The sequence below is a fragment of the Eubalaena glacialis genome, chromosome 18, assembly GCF_028564815.1.
Source record: "Eubalaena glacialis isolate mEubGla1 chromosome 18, mEubGla1.1.hap2.+ XY, whole genome shotgun sequence".
NCBI classification, from domain to species: Eukaryota; Metazoa; Chordata; class Mammalia; order Artiodactyla; family Balaenidae; genus Eubalaena; species Eubalaena glacialis.
The window spans coordinates 31,320,488-31,344,824 of record NC_083733.1 but is presented as its reverse complement, the minus strand read 5'-3'; the positions used below and the strand labels follow the sequence as shown (position 1 = coordinate 31,344,824).

At 36.7% G+C, this 24,337-nt stretch overlaps 1 protein-coding gene across 1 annotated transcript in view; it reads right to left on the bottom strand.

Annotated features, from left to right (window-relative positions):
• Window positions 1-2,052: 2,052 nt before the first annotated feature.
• Window positions 2,053-24,337, bottom strand: part of RPGRIP1L (RPGRIP1 like) — a 95,494-nt gene continuing 73,209 nt past the window's right edge. The window contains exons 23-26 of the mRNA XM_061172844.1: window positions 18,810-18,993; window positions 10,374-10,458; window positions 4,915-5,048; window positions 2,053-2,436 (exon numbers count right to left, since the gene is read on the bottom strand). Of these exons, the coding sequence (XP_061028827.1) occupies window positions 2,324-2,436; window positions 4,915-5,048; window positions 10,374-10,458; window positions 18,810-18,993 (516 nt within the window). The 3' untranslated portion in view covers window positions 2,053-2,323. The remainder of the gene's footprint in view (window positions 2,437-4,914; window positions 5,049-10,373; window positions 10,459-18,809; window positions 18,994-24,337) is intronic.

The following is a 24,337-nucleotide window of genomic DNA, read 5'->3' as shown; positions in this document are numbered from 1 at the left end:
ATTCTCGGGCAGATTATGAAAACCATTTGAAGCATCCAAGACCACTTATCCACTTCAAAACGTGTCAGCAGCTATTCAACTACTTATGAAAATGAGTGTTGTGAAAATTCATGCAGTTTGAGGCCGAGTATTCTAAAACTAGAAAAGGAATCTTAAATAATCTGTTATGGTACACATGAAAGTGACAGAAACGTGGCTAATTCTCTAACATTAGCTGAGGTATACATGCTATACAGTTGACTAGATCTCAGAAGATTTATAATAAAAACTTCCCCTTTCCACTTAAAGATCATAAGAAGTCAGCACAATCTGGTCTTCTCCCTGCTGAAAGGGTATTTAGTTTGGGATGTAATGTTTTAAAACAATAATACAAACCTCCTGGGAGAATACCACAATAAATGTCTCAAAAACCACTCAGTTAATCCCAGGGTATAATCCGGCTGTTTTAAATTACTGCAGGGAATATTACGGCCCTTAATGACACTGTAACTGCTTAAAGCCAAAGAAAGCTAGAAAGAGAGGCCAAAAAGATGAGCTCAGAGCCAGCTGAAGTGACAACAAACATGTGGCTGTTTACTAGGATTGGAGAGGTTTAGTCTGCAGATGTTTGTGGTCTCTAGAAGGTTCCAGAGGAATGAGTTGTTATGAAGATTTGCAGAGTTTGATGAGAGCAAGATTCTTCTTGGAGATGGCAGGCCCCAGACAGGGAGGCCCAATGGTAGAGACAGAATTTATAGATTTCTGTGGTCAGATCATACTCTACTGGTTCCACAGTGTACATCAACAAATTAATATTGTACGGATGTCATTTCAAAGCCTCCTAAAGACGAGAGTCATTATTGAAGCCATTAGAGCACAGATGGTTCAAACTATATGCAGATATTCATACTTGCATTTTTGCATTATAGCTGCTTTTTTTTTTTTTTTTTTCTGTTGAACTGTAATGAATTGTCTCATAATCTATTCCATCTTCTTGCCATTAGCAGGCTTTGAATGTTCACAAATAGGAGCAAAGAACTCATTTTCCAGAGCTTTAATCACACAAAGAGGGAATGCCTAATTCTCTAAATGAAATGGTCTGTGATCACTGAAGCAGAGATTTAATATATCACGGCAAATTAGGTAGATTTTAATAAATTACTTATCTCCCTGAATACTTTACATATGCTTAAGAAGGAACATAGCCTGTTTGCAAACAGTGAAAACCCACAGCCTATAAAAATCCTTTGAAGAAAATGACAAATAAAAAAGTAAATTAAAAAATGAAATGCATTATATCCTAGACCTCTAGAGACAATTCCTTTGCAGCATTGATTCACAGCTCCATTAAAAATATCAATTAAATCCTTCAGTGAGATTGAGTAAAAGCTAGAAAATTAACTTTCTGAGCTGCTTTTCGAGGATCTGGTTATCCAGATACACCCTAGCATTGTACAAGCTTGATGTAAATTTAAAAAATGATAAAAAGATACTCCTTTCAGGTCTAACTAAGCATATCAGAATTTGAGGCATATTTTTAATATTTTCTTTCTATGTCATAAGCTAAGTTTTCAAAGTGTAAATTTCATGTATCTGTCTCTTCTTTACATACACACATTCCTGGATCCCATATTACCATTACAAATACATGAAAACAATACAAATAAGAACTGTAATTTTTAAGAAAGAAAAACAAAAAACTTGCAGTAATGTAATAAGTTGGTGCCAAGTCTCATTCTTTATATTTAATTGATAGAAATGGCATGCATCAAAGAAAATGCATACTGAGCTTTAATGTGCATAAAATGGATATTAGCATTTTAAAGAGGAAGATTAACACATTAATCCAAGTAATTTTCATATATTGCTTCTAATAAAATCTTCAGAGTGCAAAACTCTTAATGAGGCTAATCATACACATTCCATTTAGTGGGACAATTAGGGATAACATAAAAGTATTTCTTTTTCATAGGTTTTCTAAGATTTATGCTTTTTGCTTATTAAAAATAAAAATGGGAATTGCATTTCAGTTCTTCATAAGAAAATGTTGAAAATGCAAATAGACTTTCTCATGTTATCATGTAGGTATAAATTATTGAGAAGGTGTTGCCCACTGTGCAGAACTTAAGTCCTGAGGGGGTGGCAGTCATGGGAAGGAGGGAGTAGAAAAATAAACAAATGGAAAAAGTATACAAAACTTGAACACTTCAAACCCAGGCCTCCCCCCTCCCAGCTTCCCATGAATTATAGATTATATACACCAGAGTAATTACGAAAATCTCATCTAAGTGCTTTCATGTGAGCATTTACTCAGGAGTAGGAGGTGCCTCTGGAGCAGTTTCTTTCAAGCCTCCAAGTCATCTCTGTATTGCTCGTAGACAGACCGTAGGGCATGGAGTGCTTCGACAGTTACCCTGAGCTTGCCAATACCTCCACCATCTGCTCGAGCGTCCAAAACTAGGGAGAGGGTAGCAGAAAAGTGTTAATATCATTCAACAGATATTTCTTCAGAGAGCCTAGCTGCAACAGTAGTTGAAAAGATGAAAACAGCTCTACAGAAGTCCAAAGTTCACTGGTGTCTCAGAAATCTAAAAATCAAAGCTTGTCATGTGTGTATGAGTGTGTATACACATTTCAGATGTACTGCATGTATGTATACATATTGCTTGTAGAGTTAAAACTAATGATCTAATCCTGAAGTTTACCCAGTGGAAAGGCTATAGGATAATGATTCCCACAGAATCAGAATTTCTTAGTAGGAAATAAAAGTCTAAAAGGGATCAAGATAAGACAACGAAGAATTTGTTCTAACATACCATGTTAACAAATATCAGAATGGCAACTTACTGTAAAGAAATTACATGATCATAATTTGAAATGGTTACTTATATATTTTTAAAGATTTTTTTTTGATGTGGACCATTTTTAAAGTCTTTATTGAATTTGTTACACTATTGCTTGTTTTGTTTTGGTTTTTTGGCCACGAGACATGTGGGATCATAGCTCCCCGACCAGGGATTGAACCTGCACCCTCTGCATTAGAAGGTGAAGTCTTAACCACTGGACCGCCAGGGAAGTCCCCTGGAATGGTTATTTATCTTTCTAAGGAAAACATTCCATTTAAAATAGATTATATGTGAAATTAGAAAAAGTTAAAATGGCAGACCTAGAATCTTAAGGTCTATGGATTGGCTTTGAGGGTCTATGAACTGATGTTGCAAGAAAGTAGATGTAAAATTTTGAGCGTCTGTGGGCTTTTCTGGGAAGGAGGCACAGCTTTCAGTGGTGTATCAAAGGCAGACAATTTGATAATTCTCTGAGCTCAGTGGTGGGGGCCAATGGGATGCTGATTCAGACCCCAACCCTCTGTGAACAGTGATACCTACTAGTGACTCAAGGCCAGAATTTTGGACTTTGTGTAAGTCTTGACAGCACTTATGAGTCTATATAGTTTCCTATGTATTTTCCTTGTGGTTTTCCTTGAACTTTTAATATGTGTGTGTGTTTAATTCCAAGGAAATTTGTAAGGAAACCTTCAAATAAAACTTAGTATACAAAGACTTAGGTGGAGAAATGAGCAGGCAGGGAGATTGCAGGGGCACAAATGGTCCCCAGCGCACTGCCAAGCCTTCACCTCTTCTTTGGAACGTCTCACTTCTATGTCTGGCACAGAGCAACGCATTAAAAGCCCAACCTGACCAGCGTTTAATTTTCTGACTCTTTCCCAGAACAAGGCCACAATAGCTGTCTCTATCAGACCAATATGATCATTTGTGGTCTTGCAGAATGAGAAGATGGCTTTTGAAACAGCACTGACTGTAGAAAAGATAAAGAATATAAAGCACAGATAATTTTGAACATTTTTGTCAGACTCTCTTGGTTCTGGGTGTTTTTAATAGGATTTAGGTTCATATTTTAATCCTCTCATCTTTTTCTTCTGTGCCTGCCAAAGTTGTGATATGTATAGTTTATAAAATTTCCCAGAATAGGTTTCTAATTTGGTTACTTGGTCTAATTTGGTTAATTATTTGGCTTGATCCTGACTTTTGAGCACTTGACACACATCCAGGACAAGCAGCTTGACATGTGAACAACAGCTGAACTATGGTGTAAGCAGAGTGCCTGGTACTTAAGAGGTGCTCAGTTAAGTGTTCATTTAATGCATGAATAAATGAGTAAACAAACTGTGTACATTTTTCCAGTGATGGATGGCTCTGCTGACTTAAGAAATGAGATTAGGACTCAGCCTCGTTTCTTCATTTATTGTACAGCCCAGGCCATCCCTGATTATTATTTTTTAAAGTCTTGATTTCATAAAGTACAGTGCCTTCAGCACGTTCTAAATATGTTATATAAGGAAAAGGGGTAGAAATTAGGCATTGCTGGGACTCACACCTGGTGAGGTGAAAATCTAGGAGAGCACTTTTTGTCAGGAATCCCTAACTCCTCCCTGAATCCTGATGAGAAGCAAGTGACCAAAACTACTCAGTTATTTGTAGTGACTATATCACGGGACTGTAACACTGAAGTAAAGAGAAGCCTTGCAGAACACGCTATAATGATCACTCAGAATAACATGCCTTAGCTGAAATAAGGGTTGACAGCATGAGGCTTCTATAAACAACATTAAAAAAAATCCAATGTCCACATTTTTGTCCCCCACAACCCCCCCCAATACTAACAAAATGAATAATTCCTTGAGAAACGCAATTAATTATTTTTAAATTTCTGTTGATTCAAAGGAAGGCAGAGAAGGAGGGTAAGGGGGGGATGCAGGGAGAAATTCCAGCCTCGACAAAACATCAGCTTGAGTTGCATAGGATTCAACCAGTGTGTGACTCAACGTCCCTGCAGCCAGCAAAAAGAAGGTTTTAATAAAGAATTGGATTTCAGCAATTGCTGGTTGTACAGATTGAGCAATACTTCCACCCATACCATCAATACTTTGCTCGACGATGTCTCTCCCTTCCCGAAACATGTCAGCGAGGTCAACGTTAGCAATGCCGACGTCCTCACACTCCAGATCCTGCTCATCCTCTGGAGGGTCACTGACCACAGTGAAGCGAACGCTGAGAAGGGAAAGAACAGAGAACACCACTACAAAGTGAGAAAGAAAAACCACAAATGAAACAAAACTCCTGAATGGGTTTTTATCACAAACTGTGAAATCTCGAAGTTTCCAATTATTCCAATAAAAAGAAAATTATATAAGTTATTATATGAACGATTAGAATTATTATAGCACACCCAGACTTCACATGAACACTAATTCACTTTTCTAAGCACTGATTATCATTTATCACTAGAATCTGAGAAAATTACTAGGCGAAGAGAAGAACCAGATGTTCACTCTATTATACATTATCTGATCATATTTTGACATGTCTACTTTTAAGGCTAAAAGGATCAAGTGAATAAAGACCAGGGAGGTTAGGGAAGTTTTTTCAACAGAAATGTAACATTTTCTATAGAAATGCACAACTTTGGAGTTTCTACTAAGCAATTTAACCAACTGTGTTCTATTTATTCTTAATTATGTTAGCTAAATGTTGTAGCTCTACCCAATAGCTATGCGAAATGTTTGTATTAGTTCAGCAATCTTTCAACTTACAATCATAGCATCCAAGTTTTATTTTACTTTTAGACATATAATTGGAGGGTTCTGATGGAACTGATTTGAATTAGTGGCTTGTGTTGAGGCCAAACACACTTGGACTGACCAAATGACAGGAATTTACAGTTAAGTACTCTTTTGATATGTCTTGGCAGCATAGCTTAAACCACGAATGCTTGTAAACGACCATTTTAACCATTTTCAAAATCTATCCATCCCAAATCAGAAACAAAACAAGAAACTTGTTTCTTAGATAACACTGTTAGGTAAAAACCTAAGTCTCTGGGATGTCATGCCTTGAAAAATATGCACGATTAAAATCCTTTCCAAATGCTTACAGGTAAACATGACAATATTTTAAAATAATTTGCTAAAAGTATTCAACATTTCATTTCTTTACTAAGTCTCTGTTTTTCGATAGCAATAAATTCCGATCAGGAAATAGAAAGATGGATATTTTATATGATGCATAAAATAGAGAAATTAAGATTAAGTGGTTAAGGGCATCCGTTCTGGGTTCAAATTTCTGCTTTCCTATTTATTAGCTGTGTGACCTTGTACAAATTACTTAACCTCTCTGATCTCGGTTTCCCTATCTGTAGAATAGTAATGATTCACTGGGCTCTTGTGAGGATCAGATGAGATGATACATGTAAATGGTTCCTGGAACACATTAAGCACTGAGTAAATGTTTGCTCTTTTATTATTACTATTTTTAATCTAGGTAGAGCTCCTTAAGCTTCTACATTTCTAAGGGGAGAGAAAAAGAATGCATGAGAAAGGCTTGTCTCAACTGAAAACCGAGACACCCAAATTATACAATGACTGTATCATTCATTAAACAAGAAGAATGATGATGAAAGATATTGTCCTAAAAGAAGGAATTAGAAGTGATATTTGACGCACATTTTACACCCACAAGACTTACAGAAAGGATGGAGGCTACAAGATTGTAATAATAATGTTAAGTGTTATCCTTATATAATGTCTCATATCTGAGGATAATTATCTATATACTTTACAAATGCATACCATTACCTCCACTGAATATATGAGAATTCTGAGACAAAAAGAAAAAAAAAAACCTTCCAAATGCCAGAGAAAGGGTTAAAAACAAAAAATGCAATATTTCTGGTTTAAATTCTATAGAGAGCAAAATGAGAGGTCAAATACAAAATTAAGAAACTAAAGTTAGGCTCTAAAGGGAGGAAGGTACACTAAAATAATTTAAAAACTACAGCTTGGCTTAGGCTAAACTGTACATACACATACATGGACACACACAGACACATCTTATCTTACCTTGAACCCTGCCAAAACAAAGAGACGGAGCCTTGCTTTACGTGCTGAAGAGGCTTCACTAACCAGCTTAAGTGTCATCTCCTCAGGTTTGCCTTCATGTTATTATTACTTTTTTTATTCCTACTTTTTGTTTTTGGCCACGCTACAAGGCTTGTGGGATCTTAGCTCCCTGACCAGGGATCGAATGTGGGCCTGGCAGTGGTACCGCGGAGTCCTAACCACTGGACCGCCAGGAATTCCCTTTATGTTATTTTCCATTTTAGCAGCTTGTTTAGCTTTCTCTTAGTACCTACTGTAATATGTAATTGGTTGATTTGTTTACTTGTCTGTCTTCCTCAGTGGAATGTATACTCCATGAGTGCAAAGATTTCCTCTTGTTCAGCATTTTAGTTCCTGATACTTAGGTAGGGATCATAAATATTTGTTGAATTACTACATGAACTGCAAAATGGAAGTCCTAGTTGAAGGCTGGCTCATTTGGGGAAGGTTGACTGGAGAAGGCAGGCCTTGGGCTGGGCCTCAAGATTTAGACCTCAAATGTCACCTGCTGTCATTTAGGAAACCAGAAGGCACTGAAACTCCTTAGATCATTTAGCATTTTTGATTCTTTCCTCATTCTGAAATAGTTCGTTTTTATATGAAACAGGATAGAAGAGCCTAAGGGCTCACCTGTGAGTTTTACATACTGGAGTGCTGATAGTTATGTTGGATCTGTACAGTAGAACACTGTGAAAGGGAAGAAATGAAACCAAAAAGGAACCTTAAGTCGGTGTCAAAACCATGACTTCAAATAAATAATTTCCAGACTCCCGTTTCAATGTGTTGCCTCCCTTTTAAAGTGACGCTTGTATATTTGCAAATATAGCATGGGGCACAATGCAAAGGTACTATATGTGATTCATTATACAATGCACATCATCTTATGCGTGTCAGAGAAGATTGGCCAAACTTATCTAACTGTGGCTCTGTAAGTTATCACCAATGTTCAAGGGGGCTACTGTCTGAGGAAATGAATTCTTATAAACTAGGAGGTACTTTAAGTAATGTGACCTCGGAGTACTTAAAAAAGGTGAGAACACTCACTGGAATAACAGTTGTCTTTTGGTTGTGGAAAAATGTAAATGTAAACTCCTTTTTTTTTCCCCTTAAGAAAATGATACTGTCAAGGCAGAGAAGTGGGACAGGGCTATTCTCCCATGATGGCCCCATCCCTCCTGGCAGTCCGAGGAGCACGTGGCCGGCGCTCCAAGCCCTCAGCTGTCATCAGCCCCGAGCCAGTCACTCTGCACCTGCAGTGCCTCTTGCAGTATCTCTCTAAAATTACATGAACATTTGTGCCTCTGTGGGCATTAAGAAATTTTTAGGGAAACAATGATGGGAGAGTGGGAGTCATTACAGCTATGATGGACATTTTTTTTATTTTTAAAGCTCAGCTCTGGGCAGTGATGACCCAGCTTCTTGACCGCAGAGAATCAGATGACATGGCCAGTGCTGTTTAATCACTAGTGACCTGGGATACTCCGGGGGGCTGGTGGTATTTGAGGTGGCCTTGAAAGAAGCTGAAGTATACAAAGTAAGTAAAACCTGAGTGATTATCTACCGTCCTGGGAAAAAAAAACCTCAGGGCAATTAATAGGGTTTTCCTACTCTTTCTTCAGAATCAAGATCCAAGGAGGGACTTCCCTGGTGGTCCAGTGGTTAAGAATCCTCCTTCCAATGCAGGGGACACAGGTTTGATCCCTGGCCGGGGAACGAAGATCCCACATGCTGCGGGGCAACTAAGCCCACGTGCTCTAGAGCCCACACACCACAACAAGAAAGCCCACGTGCTGTAACTACTGAGACTGAGTGCTGCAACTACTGAGTCTGCATGCCACAACTACAGAGCCCGCACGCCAACTACTGAGCCCGTGCGCCACAATGAAGATCCAGCATGCCGCAACTAAGACACGACGCAGCCAAATAAATAAATATTAAAAAAAAAAAATCCAAGGAAATAATACATGTATTTCAAGGAGTTAAAGAAAAAGCCACTGTCAGATCTTAAGAGCTAAGAATTTCAGTTTCATTTCATGAAACAGAAGATCAGATGCTAGTTTGGAAGCTCTTTTGAAAAATATAATGTCATTAACGTTCACTTCCTGACCTCTAGGAAACAGATGAATCTCAGTCTCTTTCTCAGGTGGGGGAGGGGTAAGTGCTGGTTTGACGCAGTGAGAGGCTGTGTCACTGATGGGCCATAAAGGCAAGGAGAAGAGGACAATGGGGAGATAAAGGGTCCACCCAGGCCAACGGGGACAAGCCAGCAGAGGGGCGTTGGCGAAGCCCAGCTCAGGGGTTGATGGGCAGCACTTCGATAACTCCTCAGACTGCATGGATGGGAGCTCACTCAAAAGCACGAACTTATTTATTTATTTAAATTTATTTATTTATTTATTTATGGCTGTGTTGGGTCTTCGTTGCTGTGTGCGGGCTTTCTCTAGTTGCGGCGAGTGGTAGCCACTCTTCATTGCGGTGAGCGGGCTTCTCATTGCGGTGGCTTCTCTTGTTGCGGAGCACAGGCTCTAGGCACATGGCCTTCAGTAGCTGTGGCTCGCGGGCTCTAGAGCACAGGCTCAGTATTGTGGCACACGGGCTTACTTGCTCCGCAGCAGGTGGGATCTTCCCGGACCAGGGCTCGAACCCGTGTCCCTTGCACTGGTAGGCGGATTCTTAACCACTGCGCCACCAGGGAAGTTCAGCAAGAACTTATTAAGATCAGGTTTTTTTCCTTCTCGAAAGGGTGTAATTTCTCTACTGACCAAAAATGCAAAGTGTCCTGTTCAAGTTTGCCCCCAAAAAGCATTAAAAATAACATGAAATGATGAACTATTAAAAAGTGCTAGTGAGGTAAAAATTAGTATGAAAGGCTGATGAGCTATTACAAATAATATTACTACTGCTTATAATGACTGCAATGAATACTTACTGTGCACTTACTCTGTGTCAGGCGCTATTCTATTCATCTTACACATATCATCTCATTTAATCTTTACAACCACCCTGTATTATCTCCATTTTACAGATGCAGAAAGTGAGGCACAGGGTGGTTGTCTGAGGTCAGACAGCTAGTAAGTGATAGAACAAGAATTTATATTCCAGCCATTGAGTCCAGAGCCCCCCCTCCTGGCAATCACTGTTAGGTGCTTTACAGTTATACTTGACTGACAATGGGATACTTTATGTACTACACTGTACAGTCTTTTGGTTTGCAAAGCACAATAGGATCTTTACAGTTACTCTGTATGGTAGGCAGGGCTATGATATTTCTAGGAGGAAAGAGACCCAGAGAGGTCACATACTCATTCAAGGACACTGAGTGAATCAGGGAAGTCAGGTGTTCTGCTTCCTCATCTTGTGCTTTTTTTCCCCCACCACACCAGGCTACAGAGATCTACTTTGTATAAACCACCAGATAATTTAGAATGCTTAAATGTACCTTCTGTTAGGCATCTCTTGTTTAAGTAGTATAGCTTTTAAGATGTCTCTCTTGGCTTGGTTGTTTTCTTTATCCACGTAGATCACTAAACCAAAAAAAAAAAAAAATCTGCAAAAAGTCACTCAGGAATATGCTACATTAGTACCATTCTGTATTTGTATAAATACCTGTTTTTAGAGACACAAGTCATACCACCTCACTTGTATGCATGGGAAAAGAAAGCCGCGCTGGAAACCAGAATCAAATCTGAATAGTCATGTGATCTAATGTCATGTCACTGGCAGGTTTACGTGCACACTGTCAGAAAAGATACAAGCAACATCTAAGAGTGCCACATCACTGTCACTGCCTGTTAATGGCAGTGGCAGTCATGACAGTAAAAGCCAGCGGTCTTTATTGCTTTGTATTTGAGGGATTTACTGCATTTTCTTTCACACAAGAAGCGAGTGATATGATAATGTATGGCAGAGAGCTTGTCCTTCCTGACAGCCCTGGTAATTTAATCCTTCTCTCCTGCCACAACATGCAATAAAAGAGGCATCCTAGCGCATTGGGTTGAGGAAATCCACAGGCTGGCGCTTGCTGGTGGCTGGGTGTGGGGGTACGGGAGAGACCTGTGGTGGAAGCGAGAGAGAGGCTTTTTTAGGGTGTGAAGTTTGTCTTTGGTTTTCAAAGGTTCACGCTGGCATGCAGGAGTGTGGTTAGACTTTACTTGGCTGAAATATAAGATTAGGTAACTCATCTAAAGACCCACCAGGAAGAAGACAGTGAACACATGAAACTGTAAATGTCTGCACTTTGGGAAAATGATATCTCAGAGTGTGAACACTCTAATTTTCATTCTGATTATTTTTTCTCAGCTCGGCAGCCTTTCAGCCATGCGTTAACTTCTGAAGACATTTCTTTTTCAGGTGCCATTTTGGAGTTAAAGTCTCTCCTGTGACCAGATCTCAATTTAGAGATAATCCCTGATCAAAAACACACAAAGGGTGAAAGATACCACGACAGTTCTAAAGCCAGGTTCCGTTGGGAACAAACATATTTCATACTGAGAATGTTTCCCTGGACAATTTGAGTTCAATATCAAATTATGATGCTATCAACTCATTTAATCGTTGGCTAGTTGAGCAAATATTAGCCGAGGGCCAGGGATGGCACATGCTGGGCACTGAGTGAGGCACAAAGGTCTGTGTGGAGGTGGGCTGGTAGTTTAAGAGAAGGAAGAACCACGGTCAAACAGCAGCTCTTAGCTTTTTGCTCTTTGCACGATACCATATTAGTAAATGTGACCGATGATATAGGTTCCTGAGATTTACAGGAATCAAAAAAGACAAAGGGTTCTTGTAAATTTTGTAAATATAGTGTTTTACTTATCAATGCTAAAAAGGCATGCTTTTTAAAAAAGTCATGCTTTTCCACTAATGCTGGGAGATGGGACCTCATTTGGCCACCAGTACACCAAGCTAAATTTGAACTTTTTTTTTCCAAATCGGAATTTTTTGTTTTTGCTGTTAATTACCAATTCAAGATATGGTAGACCATATCCTTTCTGACTTCAGAGTTCTAAAGCTTTTAAGCCATAGTGGCCTACATTTCTTCTGTGATCATTTTTCTCAGTTTTACTGAGATATAACTGACATATCACATTGTATTAGTACTAGGTGTACAACATAATGATTTGATATATGCATATATTGCAAAATGTTTATCATAGTGAGTTAACATCCATCACCTCACATGGTGACAATTTTTTTTACTCTCTTAGCAACTTTCAAATACACAATACAGTGTTGTTAACTATAGTGGTCTACATTGCTTGAAGACAAGGGTAATCTCAGTGATTTAAAAAAAAAACAAGACCGAATTCAACGTCCAGCATCCAAATAGTCTTTCAATTAAACTAGACCAGTTCTGATGAATCTCAACAGCTTGAAAAAATTTTTTTAATGTGATAAAATATACATAAAATTTACTATTTTAACCATCTTTAAGCATACAGCTTAGTGGCATTCAGTACATTCACACTGTTTTGCAGCCATCTCCACTATCCATCTCCAGAACTTTATCATCATCTCCAACTGAAGCCACGCCCACTGAACAGTAACTTCCTACTCCCTCCTCCTCTCAGCCCCTGGTAACCACTATTTTACTTTCTGTCTCTATGACTGTGACTATTCTAGATACCTCTTAAAAGTAGAACCATATAATATTTATCCTTCTGTGTCTGGCTTATTTCAATTAGCATAATGTTTCCAAGGTTCATCTATGGCATGTGTTAGGATTTCATTCCTTTTTAAGACTCAATAATGTTCCTGTATGTGCATGTATATACACATACACACACATACATACAAACACAGCACATTTTGTTTATCCATTTGTCTTTTGATGGATATTTAGGTTGGTTTCACCTTTTGGCTATTGTGAATAATGCTGTGATGAACATGGTGTACAAACATCTGTCAGAGTCCTTGCTTTTAATTCTTTGGGGTACATTTCCAAAAGCACAATTGCTAAATCTTTGGCAATTCTATGTTTCACTTTTTTAAAAAAAATCTTTACCATTGAAATTGGTAAAAAAATGGTATAGTTGTGACACCTTCTGCTTCATCCAGTTGACCAGCACACTGTATATCCTATTCTCTTAACGAAGACAAAAATAGTGATGGCCACCATTTATTGAGCGATGTTTATTATGTACTATGTACTACACTCAATACTTTCCTTACTGCAATCACATCTGTTAAGAACCATGCTGACCCACATTTTACAGATGATTAAGCAGACCCATAGAAGGTAAGTAATTTGCCTCAGGTTACCTAGTTAGAAAGTGGCAGAGCTAGAATTTGAATCCAGGAAGGTCTGCCCCATGGCCTGCCTTCTTAACCTCCATGCTATACTTTCTCCTTCTTCCACATGAAGCCAGAACTCTTCCTGCTGTTTAAGCTGCAACCATGTTGTTAGCACAGACTGGAATGTGAGAGAGAATTCCATCACTGTATCAAGAGAAGCCACCTCACCCTCCTTTCACTCTTTCTTAAAGAGATATTGCTTTAGATATTTACATCTGGTCCAGGTGCGTTAACCAATTCTCTTGACTGAACACTTCCAAAAATTCCTTTTCGACAAATAATAAACGCTGGAGAGGGTGTGGAGAAAAAAACACCCTCCTACACTGTTGATGGGAATGTAAAATGGTACAGCCACTATGGAGAACAGTATGGAGGTTCCTTAAAAAACTAAAAATAGAGTTACCATATGATCCTGCAATCCCACTCCTGGGCATATATCTGGAGAAATCTATAATTCAAAAAGATACATGCACCCCAATGTTCATTGCAGCACTATTCACAATACCCAAGACATGGAAGCAACCTAAATGTCCATCGACAGATGAATGGATAAAGAAGATGTGGTACATATATACAATGGAATATTACTCAGCCATTAAAAAGAATGAAATAATGCTATTTGCAGCAACATAGACAAACCTAGAGATTATCATACTAAGTGAAGTAAGCCAGAAAAAGACAAATATCATATGATATCGCTTACATGTGAAATCTAAAAAAAAAAAAAAAAAAAAAAGATACAAATGAACTTATTTACAAAACAAACAGACCCACAGACATAGAAAACAAACTTATGGTTACCAAAGGGGAAAAGGTGGGGGGAGGGATAAATTAGGAGTTTGGGATTAACAGATACACACCACTATATATAAACTAGATAAACAACAGGGACCTACTGTATAGCATAGGGGACTATACTCGATATTTTGTAATAACCTATAGAGGAAAAGAATCTGAAAAAGATATCTATCTGTCTGTATCTATCTATCTATCTATCTATCTATCTATCTATCTATCTATCTATCTATCTATAACTGAATCACTGTGCTGTACACCTAAAACTAACACAACATTGTAAATCAACTATACTTCAAAAAAAAAAAAAATTCCTTTTCGAAAAAACTCAAGCTACTTACCGATGAGTTTGGTTCTCCAAAAGTGTACCAAACTAGAACTACACAGCTCTCCTGCTTGCACAAACAAGGCCTAGACTGGGGATCTTAATCTAGCCTAATGGTTCTTAGTCTTTAATGCGCATCAGAATCCCTGGAGGACGTGTTAAAATGCAGATTACTGAGCTCACCTTCAGTTTCTAATTCAGCAGGTCTGGGGTAGGGCCTGAGAATGTGCATTTCTAATATCTTCCCAGCTGCTGCTGCTGCTGGTCAGGGTACCATTGAGAACCAACGTTTAGGCCCAACACTCCTTTGCCTGATTTTTGAAAAGGATCAGGAACTAGTAAACATTTTTTTCGTGTTAAACATGTGGGAGATAGAGACACTTTGGTTACCTCTAATTAGGTCATGATCCCAAGGACATCCATTTGGTGTTCTGAATTAGATGGTTAAAAAAAATCTACAATTTCAAAACTTGAAATACATCCTTTAAAAAGCAATTCTGGTGATTATGAAATGTATCAGAACTCTCCAAAAGTTAAGCTATTTACCTTTCATTCTCATCAGAAATCACATTTGTTTAGGACTTGCTAGATTTTGACATAAATTTACTGAAAGCATATGTCTCAAACAAGATACAAGCCAGCAGTCCAAATACTTGAGTTGATCTTGAAGTGTCTACCATTAAAAACACATCCCTCACTTCTGCAGGCTGGAGAAATCCTTATTTTCTTTATCAATGTCATTTGGCAGAAGAAATGCAGATGGTTTAATTATATAGAGGGTTGATAACCTTGAAGATAACTTTTGTGTTAAAGTGTTATCCCCCCAGTCCTTATCTTTGCCAAGTTTTTCCTCCCATTAGTAACAAAATCTAAAGTTCTGCATCCTTTTCATCTTCTGCATTAAACTTTAATTGTTCCAACAGATAGACCGTTCAATGCTCAGAGACTAAAGGCCTAGATCTGTATAAGTCTCATAAAAACTTTGGACGATTTCATTAATCTTTTTTCTTTCCACTGTCAACTCCCTAGAAGACTTTATTCAGCCCAGACAACATTCTGTAGACCTACCATTAATCTTATTCTTTTCCAAACTATTTTCTTGCTTTCTCAGCGTTCTCCAAGCAAATTTTTCAAGCCCAATAAAATACAAGTGTTTTGTTCTTGCTACCAGTGTCTAGCAAGCTAATTCAACGTTGATTCTTTTTTTTTTTCTTCTAGTATTAGTAGCCCTAAGAAGATATATATTTTGTGTATGTGAAACTGGTATTAACACCTCTTAACAAAGAGACTGAATTAGGCTATGAATAATCCTGGGGATCACTAGTCTAAATCTCTCATTTTATGTACCTAATTTAGGCCTCAGTATACAAATCCCTTTTGAATAGATTCAAGTCATAATGCAGGGTAAAAATCATTGCAAGGTTTGGTTAACCTCTCGCCTGGTATGGTGTTCAAATAGGAAACAGCATGTACTAACTGTCCTTTAAATTTTCTGTCTCAATTAAAACATCAGTTTGGAAATAAAACTACTTTCATTAACATTTAATAAGATTTGGAAGATGTAAGCCTACATTTATATTGACCTTTTATATCAAATAACAAGTGAATGGTTAATCATTACAATAATTAGATGAGTGAGATAGTTACTTATTAACCAAAGATTCAAGGAGATTCTCCTGCAATGAAGGAGATGCAAACATAGTAATTTAAAAATAAACACTTTCAGTATGTCCTACTTAAGTGAAAAATAAACCTTCTCCAAGGTTAATGTTATTTCTCAAATTTGCTGATGATCTAGGACTTCATTTTTTCAGATACAGTAGATATAAAACAGCATTAATTTGCTTCTAAGCACAAAGTACATTCCTCTCCCTTCCCACCAGATAAATATCCTTAAAATTCTTTTCAATTAACCTTGAAAATTCTATATAGTCAAATCTCAATACGTAAGAATAGAAGCTGCAGAAAGGTACAGTAAACACTTCTAATGAATTAAATTCTAATGGATTACTGGTTTCCTTGTTGCTATCAAATGACTAATTCATTAGAAACATAAGCAACTCTTAAAATACCATTTAGATAGTAGGGTATCTTGCAGTAAAAGGAAAACATTTAAAACAACCAAATCAATGTCAACCAACCAACCAATAAACCAACAAAAAGCCCCAAACAGACCTAGGTCACCATGTGAGAATGTACAAAATTCAGGATACTTGAGCATGTATCACAGGTTTCATCCAAAGAATGATTTGCATTGCTCCTTAAGCAAATGGAAACCTCTGTTCTGCTGCATGGCCAAGTGTCTCAATGTACAACCAATTTCTAAAAAACAATTTTGTTGTCAGTCCAACCAAACAGTCTACTGCTGCTCTTTACAATGAATAATACAAAAACCAGAAGAGCTTGTCTCTTTTCTTGGGTGGTACCTTCGTTAAAATTAGTTGACTAGGGACTTCCCTGGTGGTCCGGTGGTAAAGAATCCGCCTTCCAATGCAGGGGACGTGGGTTCGATCCCTGGTCAGGGAACTAAGGTCCCACACACCGTGGGGCAACTAAGCCCACTCTCAACAACTACTGAGCTCGCGCGCCTCAACGAGAGAGCCTGTGTGCTGCAAACTACAGAGCCCACGCGCCACAACTAGAGAGGGAAAACCCACACGCCACAACTAGAGAGAAGCCTGCACGCTGCAAGGAAAGATCCCACATGCTGCAACTAAGACCTGACGCAGCCAAAAAAAAAAAAAAAAAAAAAAAAAAGAAGAAGAAATAATTTAAAAAAATTGAGGAATATTTCAAAAAAAATTAGTTGACTAAACAGTTTTTTCATTACTAATAATATTGTAATTATGGCTTACTTTTCTGCTACTTTGCAGTTAAAAGATCTCTAGGAAGCTTAAGAAAATATTTTTGGAAATGTTCTATTAGATCAAGTCAATGATAGGAAGGAGAAATCAGATTCTTGTCCTGACCACGTTACTTATTTCCCATGTGACTTCTCAACCCACCTGTTACCACAGAATTATAGAAACTGAGCTGGAAGGGTTCTTAGCACCTTATTCAATAGATAAAACAGGGAATCATGAAATTGAAACATGTTGCCCAAGTTCTCGTAACTAGTAAGAATTGTAGATACGAGGAAGACTAGAACAGATCTCTGGATACTCATGATTACTGTCTAAAGCAATGAGCATGTTTCTAAAAATGCCAACTGCAAAACAAACAAACAAACCATGAGCATTTGTAATCCTAGTGGTACAATAGCATGATTATACATGTTGATTAAAATGAAATTTATAAAACTGGTGAGAAAAAAATATTGGTGTTCAACTAGCATGAGATGGCCTGTTTTGCTAAAGATAATGCAACACTCCATCTTTCTGGTTTGTTTTAATATAGGGCTTTTGAAGAACTTAATAAGCACTTTTAACTCAGGGTCATGGCAGCTTGATATGATTTTTTTACTCCCCTCTAATTATACACTGATATATACTGTCCTTAAAAACGTCTTAAAGTTGGTTGATCTAAGAATTTACAGGGTGCCTATTGGGTCTATACTGATCTAGCAGACTTTCATATCAACTAGCTGATAGGTAAAGCCCTAAAAGAGAAAACCTGCCTGCTGCTATGAAGGGATGTGTGGGCTAAAAAATGAAAAGGTACTGTAAGAACTTATATCACTCAATTAAAATCCTGAGCATCTAGACACTGGGAGAGATATACATGTATATTGTAAAAACATCTATGTGATGACATTGAGCAGAAACGCAGAAATAATTAGGCCATTAAATTGTTAGAATCATATGATAAAAAAACTAGTACTTTTATTCTCCTTGAAATATCATATTTTTCGATTAAATTCAGTTGTAGACACAGGTGGCATTTTTCTATGATATAGCAGGAACATCTAGAAACATTGTTTTCCCACTGTTTTCGTTTTCTTTTAACTTTAGCATTACAGCTGTCCCTCAGTATCAGAGGGGGATTGGTTACAGGACCCCCGCAGATATCAAAATCTGAGGATGCTCAAGCCCCTTATACAAAATGGTGTAGTATTTGCATATATAACCTGTGCACATCCTCCTGTATATTTTAAATCATCTCGGATTACTTATAAAACTTAATACCATGTAAATAGATGTAAATACAATGTAAATACTATGCAAATAGTTACCGATGCATGGCAAATGTAAGTTTTGCTTCTTGGAATTTTCTGGAATTTTTTTCCCCAAGTATTTTCCAACGTATTTTAGTTGAATCTGAAGATGTGGAACCCATGGATACAGAGGGTCAACTGTACCTTAAATTTAATTTCTTAATCCTTATGCTACAGGTTTGACTATTATTAATCTATTCTGACAACACTTTCATGATTTTATGTGAACATTAGAGAAATGTACTTTTTCCTTGTTCCTTTGGCTTCCTTCCTTCATAGATAAAAGTTTATATTATAAATACCATACCTACCATTGCTATAGTTATAGTAGACCCACTGCCCACTCTTGGGTTTTGGAAGTGACACAGGTGTCTCTTCAGCAGGAAGACTGTAGAATCGGCACTCAATGAATAGTCGCTGGATAGTATCATCTGCAGTTACTGGAGAATCATTAAGGCTTAGAGCTATGATCTCAATCCGAATTTTTTCTGATGGCTGTTTAAAGAGCAAAAACAAAAAAAGATACAGAACAAATAAAACGAACAAAAAATCCTTCACTCTTTTCCACTATCAATTTTAAATAAAACATAAAGGCAGTGGCCTTCACTGATTTCTTTTTTGGAAGGTACTGTACCCTACTGTCTAGTTACACATGATAGATTATTCACGACGGAGAGAGACAGAATGAGCTTCTAATGCCCCAGGGTTTGAAGTTAACAGTGTCATGGCAATAGTCTCCTGATTTACATTTGAGGCTATAAATACCCCACTAGTAGTCCATCAGGAATGAAGATTATGAGATCTTCATCTCCGATTACTTTCAGAATGACATGTATCAGTTGGCCTTGTTTCAAACTATGTAATGAAATACATGTTTATCACTGCTTTTATTTACTCTATGGTACCTGAGAAAGTTTTGGTTATTCAGAGATCAAAGCCTGTTGAATACTTTATAGCTACTATGCTAACATAAGTAGCTATACGAATCCATATTAACTAGGGCTACAGTTCATTCTCTTATATATTCTGCCATAACATATTTCATTCAATAAGTAGTAAGTTTTCAAACAAAAGAAAGAAAATTTTTATCAAATTTAACACATTTTCTTGTAATTTATTTTTATCTCATTTTTACAGAATTAACTAAAAATATATATTTGTGTAATTTTCATCTCAATCCTTATTTAATAGATTTTGGTGTCACAAACATTATATGAGAGTCACATATGCCTCCTTGAGTAATAATTTAAAACAAATGATAGACTATGACTTAAAAATTAGATCATACCAAGATAATTCCTTGGTTAAATGTTTACATTTAATTTTAAATGTTTACAATTTAAAATTTGTTCTTTATTCCCCCTTACTAAATCTCTCTTTATTAAATTCAGAGGCATCCTACTATAAATTATATAACTTAAAATAATAATTAAAAATCCTGATACTAAGACCTGCTTATATAAACAACTTTTAGGAATTCATTGTCAGATGTAAATCAGTATGTAAATTCACCATAGTGATTACTATTTTGATATTTCAAAGTATATAATATAATTAATCAAATTGAAAAGCATAGGTACCCTATTGTAAAAATATTCCCATAAAGAACAATTTCCATTGCTAGCAAACCCCCTCAATATTTGATGAAGTAATTTTACCCCCTTCTTTCAAAAGACATTTTCTTTTATTATGTATTCTAAGACACTTTAACTAAAAACCTAAATCTGAATATTTCAATAAGGTTATTTTATTATTCAGTAGATTCATGGAAATTTTACTAGGATGACAGAGAAAATTCCACACCATTCTGTCTCCACTAATACAGGTACAAGGCTGCAGCTGGCAATATTACTAGGATTAGCATAGTATGATGAAATATTTAAAGGAAAATTTTTTCTAAAACCTAATAAATCAAATGACTGCCAAATGTCATTAAAGTGATGGTCTTTGACTTGAATATGCTTTTCATATTCAAATTTGAAAAGAAAGAGATGAAAGCCTGGAAAGGTTACTCGGTTTCAACTAATAACCTCAAGCCCTCTCCGTTCACGTGCATAAAAAATGAAGTTGGCTCTATTGTCTAATCTCACTTCAGAAAAGCCCTTCTCTGCTTGCCGAAGACTAACATGGTAAAGAAAGTATTTTAAATGATATTATTTTTCCTTAAAATGTATTGTGGTTGTCAAAATAGCATGCACACACATATTTTATAATTCTGGCTCAACTGCAGCACAGTGCATAATTAAGTCTTTTACATAACTTGTAATTTGACAAACTTAGAATTGTTATGACAATAGCATAAAACATTCCTGCTTCTGCACAAAAGAATCATTTTTAGAAAATAGCTATAAAAAGGCAAAAGAGGTATACATGGTTATTTCTACATTGTGAGGAGAGGAATTTAAAATTTATCACAGAACCCAATGAAGAGACAAATTAACTTTTAAATAGCAGGGGAACCAAATTTATTTAAGTGGTTTTTAAATTAATAATATATTAACTGTACAATCCCCATATGAAAACTTGCATTACTGTAAGAACGAACTTGGGCTGTCAAATAAGCCTACATACAAAATATAATTCTAAATAAATGTAGATACTTGGATCACAGTCGGACAAACAAAATACCAAAACCAAATAAATAACCAAAAAAAAAAAAGGTTTTAAAATTATTTTTAGGATGTCTATCTTCTTTCTGGTCTAGATTTTTTTTTCTTTTTTTTCTGTTATTCCCCCCACCCCGACCCAGCCTCATTACCTCTAGCATATGTCCTTTTTAATTCTCTAACTTAACTGACAGAGTTATTAGTTATCATTTCTTTGTTCCTTTGATGCTACATGAATCAAGCTAAAATAAATCCAAAAAGGGATAAGTTCCAAACAGTATATATCTAGGGAAGCACACCCTGAATAAACAATTTCTAAACATTATAAATTTTGGCTAATTGGGCTAGCCAACTTATTTTTCAACACTGGAACAATTCTGGTTGTTCTCATAGCTCTGTGAATCAAAAGTTCAACTAGATTATATATGAAGATTTTCAAGATTAAGAAGCACATCAACTGACTAGCAGACAACTCCAACTTAGTGTCAGAGATGAACTCATGATCTCTTCTCTCTCCCAGTCTCATTCATCCTCTAGATATTCGTTATCTCAGGTGATGACATCACCACCATCCACCTGGTCACCCACAACCAGGAGACCTTGGAGCCATTCTTGCCAATCTCCATTTTCACATCCACCGTATCCTACAGATCACTCATTCCTGTTCACTTTACTTCCTAAATATTTCAATGTTTCACTGAGTTACAGAAAGCTTAAGATATTTCAACATTGTGTCAGCTACTGGAGAGATAAACACAAAACAAGATGCGTTTTTTTTTTTCTTCTCATTTTTATCTCTAGAGAAACTCCTTCTTTATGTTCTCACATGATCTGAGGAAGGAACTAATTCAACAGTTTCCTAGTATTAGAAAGTAGTTTTATAGAGTAAGAAGGGAGAAATCGGAAGGAATCATAAAGAATAACTGGTTGGCAGAACTGTAGGCAGACAGGTGGGTGGTACGAGGCTCTAAGTTCAGTTACAGAGGGACTGTTATCTTGCTTATGGCATCACTGGTGTGGTATGCAGTACACACTCAAAAAATAAGTGGCTCCATTCTCATGGCTGTAAGAGAGGTGAGGCACTCCTGCCTCTCTACTTGCTTGCCTGCAGCCTCAACTCTTCTTCTGGTGGCAGAGTTCTTTCCCTAAAAACAAATCAGATGTCACCTTTCTGCTTGAAAACCTATTACCCTACACTCTCGCCATTTCCCCAGACCTGTGGTGTACTGTTAATATTGCTGAGCTTTTGCATCTGAAATCTTCTCTATCAGACAAAATTCCACTTATTTGAGGCCCTGGGCCATGCATGTACTCCTTTTATGAGAGCATGACTGATTTCCAAGACTGAGTTGCTTCCTCTTCTGGGCCCTCACTGCACTTTTTAGTCACATTGTATTGCATGGATTTGTTTACATATGTGCCTCTCTCTGTAGACTGTGAGTTCCTGGAGGCCAGGACCATAACTTATTCATCTTTTGCTATTTAACATCCTCTCTAGGATCTGGCTCTCAATAAATACTTAATGATATAGAGTCAAGGGACGCTGAATGTCCTCTATCTATTCAGGATATCTTTTATATATTGCCAGAAATATGTGAGGCTGCAATTATTAGTGTTTTCACCTTTAACAAATATTTATTGTATCTACTACGTTTTGGGAGGTTGGTGATTATTAACTGTTGAAAAGTGTATAGAAATCTTGCCATTCTAGATTTTAATTAAATAATACTATTACAAACACTGATCAATTTTGTAGAATCTATGGGTAGGGTACTGTTGTTAGTTCAGCTTCTCTGTATGTTTGAAAATTTTCATAATAAAATACTGAAAAAAAGTTCAATTAGGAGAATTGGAGGGGGTAACAATATACTGTTTCAAATGACAGTGACTGAAGCATAGCCTTTTAGATGGATGCAGAATAATGTCTGTTCAGGATTACTAGAGGAACACAACTGGTCATACCTCTGTATTACACCCTGCTCATACATAGGTTAGCCAGCCAGTATAGGCTTTGGGCTTTTCTTGTTTTGTTTCTTTTCTGTGCGTGTGAACATGTTACTAGGTGTGATGCTACTTCTCAGTACTGTTTTTGTCCTCTTCACCAGTTATCCTATTAGCTTCCCTAGTTAGCGAGATGTCAGCATCAACATATAAAAAGAGCATTTAAAATTTCTGATTGTGGTGAACAGCAGTAACAGAAATCACTCAAATAAGAACTGTGTGCAACTTCTTTTCAGTTGTCTGTATAGATGGACACTATACTTTATGTGATTGAATGATCTAGAAATGTGATGACAGCTTGTATTACTCTCAGAGAAAAAAAACATTAAGAGTTCTCATGATTTTGGCTCAATTCCACTACTGCTTCCTGACTGATGTTATAATTCACATTTTAGGCCATATTTCTCTATAGTATTTACTTGGGCTTTTATTGGCATGCTTAAATTTTTTATGTTGTACTTCAGAAGATCATGCTGAATTCTTCCTCTGGTTTCAACCATCACAGCAGCCACAATGGGGTTGGATTGTTAGGCTTCTAAAAACTAATTCAACTTGACAGCCCTTAAACACAGTATTGCTTAACTGAGAATAGCCTCTGATAAAGGTTTGGAACTTGCTTCAGTCAGTTAGATTTAAATCTCACTATGGTGAGATTGCATGTGAGTTTTATTTCATTCTTAATTCTACAGTGAATAAGCATTTCTTTAACTTTTTAAACTATAAAGAAAATAATTTGGCATATTCAAGTACTCAACATCTTAAACAGATGTTACCTTTTTGCTGTACCTGATTTAAATCTTTTTGCTGTTACCGTGGAAGAAATAAAATATTTCGGATACAGGGAGAAGCGGCCCTCCCAATTCCTTTCCCCTTCTTCCTCATTTCCCCCAGAGGTAACCACTATCCTGAAGTTGGTGTGTATCATTCCCAAACAAGCTTTTATATTTTCTACTATGTATGTATATATATATAAACAACATATTATTTTCTGTTTTTAGATTTTATATGAATGGTATAATTGTCTATTAATCATTCTGCAATTTCTTCACTCAATACTATATTTTTGAGATTTATTCATGGTTATAAGTAAAATCTAATTCATTAATATTAACTTGTATAGAATTCCATTTATATTGTCTATATAATCTCTAGTTTATTTATTTCTCTACTGATGAACAATTAAGTTGTTTAAAATTTTTTGCTATTACGAAGAATGTTGCATTGAACATCCT